Source organism: Vicia villosa, linkage group LG3 (assembly GCF_029867415.1).
Source record: "Vicia villosa cultivar HV-30 ecotype Madison, WI linkage group LG3, Vvil1.0, whole genome shotgun sequence".
NCBI lineage: Eukaryota > Viridiplantae > Streptophyta > Magnoliopsida > Fabales > Fabaceae > Vicia > Vicia villosa.
The window spans coordinates 175,798,267-175,807,058 of NC_081182.1; the positions used below are offsets into that span (position 1 = coordinate 175,798,267).

Consider the following 8,792-nt stretch of genomic DNA (forward strand, 5'->3'; position numbering starts at 1 on the left):
GCAAAATATATAATAGAGAATTCAAAAGTACTCAACACTATAACTATTCATGGTAAATGTTTCATAGGTATGAATGACAAGGACCAAATGTTACATGAATTATCTTCATGCTCAAGAGCCTATAAAACATGCAAACTCTTATTTGATTGATTTTCACGACTACGCTATGTCACCTCAAGTTCCTACATATGCAATAGTCTTGTGAATGACAGCAGAAACAACCTGTAAATGAATAATACATATTGAAGTTGGGAGTAGTTCGGTTCATTACTTTAATTTTTCAGTTTATGAATTTGTTTATCCATCTGCATCAATAAGTATATGCATCTCTATTGAGAAAGTATTCATAAAACCAAACCTGCTTTTTTTTTCAAATTTATATACCAAAGTTGACAGATGCATTTGCGACACACTTCAACTAATTGAAAGTAACTACTATTTATTCCTATAAAGTTTCCAATTTTTATAACTCTTTCATGCATTCCATCACATTCTTTCTCAAAAGAAATTGTCATTTACACATGCTACAATTATTTGAACTACGCAATCCATCAGAGATAAGCCAAGCCAAGCCAAACCAAGCCAAGGCCAAGCCTTTCACAATAGTCACAGAAAAATACCACATGCATTATATAATTATCAATGAAAAAAAGGCAGTTTCATAGGCGAACGTCAAAGAGATCATCAAGGTTAAGAAAATCCATTAGAACCCACCCTTCAACAACTTCTTCATAATTTAGCTGCAGCATCTGCTTTATTTGTCACCAAGGGTGCACCAGACTGTAAAACATGAAATAAATATAAAAAAATTAGCATTGGACTGTGAAGATATATATATTTTTTCCAAAACAAACTCTTTCACTCGAGGTCGGCAAAACAAGGTAGACAAAGGGAAGAAAAGGAAATAACCAAACTAAAGAAACTCTTTTTAAAAAGTAGAGTGCACATTTTACCTTTTGCAATCTACTCAATAAAATAAACTCGTGCCAAAGGTGAGTTTTGAAGCAAATAATCAACTACTCCTTCACGTATGCATGAAGATCCTTCTTTAAAGTTGATAGCCGGTATGCCGGATGTTGCATATGAAAATGGCGTCATCTTAATTGTAAGCGACTTCAAATTACACAGAAAAGGGAACTCCATCTTTAATAAGGAGAGCGTCTAACAAATGAAAGATGATGATGAATCGTGGTCAGTTTAATGCAAGTCATATCAAAACATTATTCCTGGACAGAAAAAGATTTCAAGAATGCATGAAAGAATTTCTAGTGAACTAGAAAGCTAATTAACCAACATATTCTATTAAGGTATACCTGAAGAGTATCTGCTGTGACGGTCATTGATTTGATATCAGCAAGCTTTAGCAACGTGCTTAGTAGAATTGAAGGAGGATCAACAGAGTTCTCGGACAGTCTTGCGTCAATGTTTATGTGTTTAATAGAAGAAATATTGCTCCCGCATAGTTCCATGCAAGGACTACCACTAAAAGCAAACATAGAGAGACTTGGAGAAGATAGCTCGACTTTACGAAAATCGTCATTGACATAAGGGAAATTTTGTATGGTTAAATTGACAAGTGTGAGACTTGATATGCAAAGGTTTTGTGCATCAACGACTTTACAATATCGAATGGTCAAACTATTCAACTTTTTAAATGCGGAGAAGGGTTCACAACGACCATCATCGCCGCTAGAAAAGATAAACCGCCTTAGAGACAAAGTGGTTAATGCCGGCATTTTTACTGAATTTGGAAATAATATTCTCTCCCCACGACAAATTCTATTGCAAACGGAAAGATGGAGAGTCGTTAAACTTTGACATGAAAATAAACAAGACGGAAATTGTTTAATATCACATCTGACATCAATATCTAATAACCGGACATTGTGTGAAATCGCGTAATTCACAATCCACTGGAGTATGTGAGGCTCCACGATACCACTGCGGACAAAATGGAGAGCAGATAACGCAGTTGAGGAACAGCGTAGAGAGAAAATTATAGACACAAATTTGGTGAAAGCTTTCAAACTCTTGAAGTCTCGTGAATTGAATCTAAGGGTTGGAAGATGCTTCCAAATATTGTTCCATCTTTTGGAGAGTACGCAAGTTTGGACGACGGGTTCGACCTTCAAAAAAGAGAGTATGTGAAGTAAAAGGCAATCCGGTAAGTTACTGATTCTGTCTTCATCATGAATATGCATTTTCGCTTTCTTCGCAAGATATTCACACACAAGAATCAAAACTGTAACACATAACAAATACAAACAATTATTAGATGAAAAAGTGAAAATCACCTCACTTTCAAATTTGGTTCTTAGTCTTTGATTCGATCAATTGCAATAATAATTGAATATATATTTTCCCTATCGACATTCACCAGCGACCACGTCGTTAATTGATGAAATGTCCTCAATTGTAGTTAACAATTAGGGTTTAATAGAGGATTTTTAGTCCTGATCTCCATTTTATAATAGATTAGTTATTTTTTTAATGATTGATTTTTTTGAGTGGTGAAACAATGATTGACCTGAAATACACCATGGCCAATAAATTGTCCTGTCCAACAAAACAAGTGAGCAGCCAACACAACCTGAAACATCATAGATTCATAGAAATGAATCATGTAATTGTCAAAATAATTAACTGCAAATCACTGATCAAGAAACTAATTTCATGAACAACAATGAAAATTTGATAAGTAAATGAATGAATGAATAAAATACCTTCCAATCGAGTTGGAATCCGATGGAATTAGCGACCAAACTGGAAGATTAAGGAGTGTTTGGGAAGGAGAAAAAATAGGAGGAGTAAAATAAAGGAGAATAGGCCAAACAAAGATTATGTGATTTATGATGTTAAATGGTTTGCTTGATAAGAGCATAGAACGCAAAGTGCTCTTCCATATCTAACAACCCCATTTTTTATTTTTTATTTTTGTTATGGAAGATCCAATCACCTTTTGATCCTCTCCCATTTATTCTTAACTGTCCTATGAATAGCACTAATAGTAGCCTTTGGATTGCATTGGCATTTTATCTTTCCCCTAAATCATTAGTATTTTATTACTACTTCCGCTAAATATAAGACTCTATAGAGTAAATTATGAAAATTAAAAAAATTTATTGAAGTAATAATTTTATTAACTATTTTATATAGTTTTACAAGTTTTTTCTTAGAACAGAGAATTAGAATAGAGAAATAGTTAATGTATATGTAACTGTATTTATTACATATTGTCGAAAAATATGTAATATAATCAGAGGTATGTTTGAAAAAAAAATAATTGATGAATTTTAAAAGTTTAAGAGAGTCTTATAAAAGAGAGCTTCTGGGGTGCAGTCACACAATTGACTTTTTAATGAAGTCACTTTAATTAGCTAATAGAATAAAACTCAAAGGCACAGGCACAGTGTAATAAATTTAAAGTGGATATTTTTAAAAGTAAGTATCAAGTATTGCATATCAGTCTCTATTCACTTATTAATAATTTATAAATTAAAAACAAATTTTATTTGATTTTAATGCTTTTAAACACAAATCACTCTTTCTTCTTCTTCATTCTCCCAACTTCAGAGTTCAACATTACATTTCAAAATCCTAACTTCATTCTTCAAACACCTTATTCTGCTTCTTCCTTCTCCCAATTGCAATTCAAAATCCTAAGTCTCTAAATTCCACACACCTATTATTCGAACTCCTTCTTCCACTGTGTTATTCAAGCAGATGGCCGAGTCAATGCCAACACGTTTCTCATGGCCCACATTCAATCCCTCGTGTCGAGAGAAGGAAACACACCATTTTGCGTTGGATGGCTTGTCACTGCGATTGCTCAACACCTTGGTTTAGGGGCTAGGTTACAAAACCTGCCTTCAGTACCACTCGCTTCTTTGGATATCAACAACTGTAGAGCTGGCTGTCTCATCAAGGTAAGAGAAGATGGAAGATTCAATCTTATGGTGCGAAACAGAAAAGTCGAAAGCGTCATCTTGCCTGATTACTCCATCACTAGATTATACGTCCGATACACCTGCTGCTAGGTTACAAAACCTGCCTTCAGTACCACTCGCTTCTTTGGATATCAACAACTGTAGAGCTGGCTGTCTCATCAAGGTAAGAGAAGATGGAAGATTTAATCTTATGGTGCGAAACAGAAAAGTCGAAAGCGTCATCTTGCCTGATTACTCCATCACTAGATTATACGTCCGAAACAACTGGCTCTATGACCTTAATACACCTGCTGCTGGTGTCAATATCCAAGACAATCAAGGGGAAGCAAATATTGTCGATGAAGTTGAACATGAAATGGATCAACAATAGCCTCAAGCTCAAGACCAACATCAAGCACCTCCTGAAGATATTGCAGGATCATCATCCGGGCATCAACTCCGCAGAAGAAATCAACTTGCCACTCTGGATGACATATATGGGGAGATGCTGCGTAACCATGAGGAGGAAGCTCAGTTTCACCAAAGGATATAGGCAAGGCAGAACGAGATGATGGTGCTCATGCAACAGATGCAAAGAGATCAACACGACTATGCTTATTGGAATAATCGAAGCATTTCGGATTTGACGAAAGAAATGTGTGGTTTGACGTACCGTGTTGTTACCCTAGGATTTCGACTTACTAAATAAATGGGCAACTAAGGCCCAAAATTGGCAATTGGGCCTCAATTTGGTAAAAAAGGCCCTAAATTGGTAATTGTGCCTCAAGTTAATATCTACACTACTAGTTGGGTCGAAGCGTTTCGACCAAATAACGTTTAGTAGTCGAAGCTGTTCGACTAGGAAGATCGTCTGAGGTTTTAGCGTTCGACCAGACCAAAAGGATGCGAAGACTTAAGGGTTTTTGGCTGCAGAAATCGAAGTGGAGGTCGAGAGGCAGTAGAAGTTAAGAGGCAGTTCCAGGCAGTTTTTCTGGCAGTTCTCACAGGACGCGTGGAAGTCTCACAATTGAATATCTTGCATGTCGAAGACACGTGTTGACTGATAGCCAGTCGACCGTTAGTAGTAGTTATTTTATTTTTCTATTTATCACGAAATTCCAACTCACACGATCATAGGCCTTTTCAAAATTAACCTTAATAACCACACAACTTCTTTTCTCCCTCTTAGCATAATCCAACACCTCATTCACAACAAGAACACCATCCAAAAAAATTCTACCGGGGACAAAAGTCGTTTGGTTACTAGAAACAAGATTTTCGATAACACACTTTAATCTAGCCGCCAAGAGTGTTGAAATAATCTTATACAAACTTCCAACAAGACAAATGGGTCTAAACTCGGCAAGAGATTGAGGGTTTTTCACTTTAGGAATTAAGGTTATGAAATAAGAAGTACACCCTTTCGTAAGCCTTGCCTTATCATAAAAATCCGATACAAATCTACCAACATCCCCTTATTGCCTTTAAAGAATTCTAACGAGAACCCATCCGGTCCCGGGCTCTTGTTACCATCACAAGCCCAAACGGCTTCCTTAATCTCTTCCTTCGAAAAAGGTCTCTCAATCCACGAGGCATCCCCCTCACTAAAAAACTTAAGATTAAAATCCTCCGGAATAGGTCTCTTGAAATTTTCTTCTTTGTAAAAATCTTCGAAATAGCCAAAAATCTCATTCTTGATGTTCACAACACCCTCAACCGAACCATTCTTCCCTTCCAACAAAGAAATTGAGTTTCTTCTTTGTCTATCTTTGATGGAATTGTGAAAAAAGCTTGTGTTTCTATCCCCCTCATGCATCCACAATTGCCTAGACTTTAATCTAAGCATGCTCTCTTTCACTTGCAAGTTATTCCAAACCTCCTTTGTCGCCTCCCTCCTCCTACAAACCAAATCCTCCACATTGTCACTAATATACTCCACCAATAAATTATCCATTTCATTAATGTTATCCACCTCCTTTTTGACTTTCAAGTCTATCCAACCGAACACTTCCCTATTCCATTCCACTCACGAAGGCGAGCTTTCAAACGTTTAAGTTTCTCAAACAAAATAAAATCTCCCCTTCCGTTAACACACATCTTCCCCTATTCTTCCCTAACAAAAGACTTGAAATCCATATGCTTGAACCACACATTATTAAATTTAAATGGTTTAGGCCCCCACTCCACCACCCCTAAATTCAACCGAATCGGAGCATGGTTCGAAATATCTCTCTTCTCAATCCTTTGATCCAACACCCCCCACATATCTAACATCTTTCTCGAGACTAGAAACCTATCAAGTCTACTCATAGCCTTCCCATTATCTTTGAACTACGTATACTTTCCTCCAACACAAGGAATGTCCACCAACTCCATATTCTCTATAAATTCACGAAACTCCATCATCCCTCTAGAATTAGAAGGAGAACCTTCCCCAATTCTTTCTTCCTTTCTCATAATTTCATTAAAATATCCCACAACGCACCACTCCTCGTTACCATACTTGACTTTTTTCTCCAATAAGGACCTCCAAACTAACCTTCTCTCCATCGCACTACACGGAGCATACACATTCACAAGATTACAACAAACACCTTTCCACATGAAATTAATACCCACATACCCTTTACCAATAAAGCTATAGTTAAGGGACAAAGAATCCTTCCTCCAAAGAATAACCATACCTCCAACCGCACCTAAAGAATTTGAAGCAGTCCACTCAACTCCACTGCCACCCCCAAAAATTCTTAGCAAAAATATCACTAAAACACGGTAATTTGGTCTCTTGTAAAAGACAAACATCTATGTTGAAAGATTGGATCAGAAAACTAACTCTCTTCCTTTTCGAGAGAGAACCACCACCTCTGATATTATAAGATAGTAAATTCATGGTAACAAATCTATAGCCTTCTTCCTCCCCTCTGAACACGCCTTATCTTTGTTCTCTAAAGCATCTAACAATTTGATGCTCATACTATCCTCAACAACCCCTGAAACTCCTAGCTTAGAAATAGAATTCCAAAGCTTCTTCCCCACCTCAGAATACGAGTTTTTATACAATCTATGATTACATAGTAAAATATCCGAATCAGATAAAGAATTGCAGGAGAAGGACTCACCATTGGATATGGAGTCACCCATCGACTTGTTCTAAGGTTTTGTCTAGTAGTAATAATAATAATAATAATAATAATAATAATAATAATAATAATAATAATAATAGAGAAAACTGCATAGCTTCTTCTTTGGAATGAGGTAGAGGGAAAAGTTTTAAGGCAAAAGTCAAAAGTTGATTGGATCAAGCTTGGTGATGGCAATAACCAATATTTCCATGCAACATTGAAGGCTAAAACTCATCATAAAAGAATGTTTATCTGCAGGAATGATGGTACTGAGCTCACTTCTAATGATGACATTGTGAAGGAAGTTCTGAAGCACTTTGGAGAACTCATGGGAAATGAGGATAGGACCCTGAACCACATTGACCTTAGAGTCATGAGAGATGGTCCTCAACTTTCTGCCACTTAGAGACAGTTTTTGATGCAACCTATTAGTGAACAAGAAATATATGAAGCTCTCCATGATATAGGTGATGCTAAGGCTCCTGGTCTGGATGGCTAGAGTACTAAATTTTACAAGAGTTGTTGGAGCATTGTGAAGGAAGATGTGGTAAATACTATCAGTTATTGGTTTAGACACAAGATTATGTCTAAGGCTTTTAACAGCACATTAGTGACTCTCATCCCCAAGAAAGATAATGCCAAGAATCTGAAAGACTATAGACCCATCCTGCTTGAGCTTGGTATACCTGAAACTTTTGTCCATTGGATCATGCAAGGTGTCTCCTCTGTTACATACAGATTTAGCATAAATGGTGATCACTCAAATCTGATGCAGGCCAAACGAGGTGTCAGACAGGGAGACCCCATATCTCCCTTCCTCTTTGTACTTTTGATGGAGTACATGAGTAGACTGCTGAAGAAGATGCAAATGAATCCTAATTTCAAACATCATTCAAAGTGTGGTAAGCTAGGCATAACACATCTCACTTTTGCAGATGACATCCTTCTCTTCTCCAGAGGTGATAAGCAATCTATTGATGTGATGATGCAAGCCATGGACACTTTCTATTCCTCTACAAGGCTGGTAGTGAATCCTATGAAATGTTACATTTATTTTGGTGATGTGGATATAGACACAAAGCAGGAAATTCTGGCCAGTACTGGGTTCAATGAAGGTGCTCTCCCCTTTAGATACCTGGGAGTTCCTGTTACTAGCAAGAGGCTCACTGTGAATCACTATCTCCCTCTGATTGAGAAAATTCTGAGCAGGATTAATCATTGGAGTGCTAAACTTTTGAGCATTGCTGGCAGAGTTCAATTGGTTAAAGCTGTTACCACTTCTATTGCCAATTACTGGCTGCAGTGTTTCACTATACCAAAGGCAGTTATACAGAATATTAACACAACTATGAGGACTTTCATTTGGACTGGGGGCTCCTCTCCTAGTAGAAAGAGCCCTGTAGCTTGGAGAAGCATGAGCAAACCGGTCAAGTAGGGTGGTTTAAACATTTTGAACCTGAATGTGTGGAACCATATCACCATGAAGAAACTCCTTTGGAATATTTGCAAGAAACAATATTGTTTATGGGTGAAATGGCTTCATGCATATTTCATAAAGAACCAGAACATGTGGTTTATGGAGGTGAATCAGAATACCTCTTGGATCATCAAGGGGATTATGAAAGCGAGAAGCTCAGTTCATGCTGTGCAGAATTATTGGGAGAATAGCTTTGCAGCCAACAAATTCACCATGGGGAAAGTGTACAAACTGCTGCATACTGAACAGGATAGTGTTAATTGGTAT

The 8,792-nt window shown here is 37.1% G+C and overlaps 1 protein-coding gene across 1 annotated transcript; it reads right to left on the reverse strand.

Moving 5' to 3' along the window:
• Nucleotides 1–419: 419 nt before the first annotated feature.
• On the reverse strand, nt 420–2,970 carry LOC131656943 (F-box/LRR-repeat protein At3g26922-like). The gene is made up of 5 exons (XM_058926488.1): nt 2,724–2,970; nt 2,528–2,590; nt 1,314–2,242; nt 954–1,161; nt 420–780 (listed from the first exon to the last, which is right to left on the reverse strand). Exons 3-4 carry the CDS (start codon nt 2,199–2,201, stop codon nt 964–966), a joined length of 1,086 nt encoding a protein of 361 aa, XP_058782471.1. The 5' UTR covers nt 2,202–2,242; nt 2,528–2,590; nt 2,724–2,970; the 3' UTR covers nt 420–780; nt 954–963.
• Nucleotides 2,971–8,792: the final 5,822 nt, after the last annotated feature.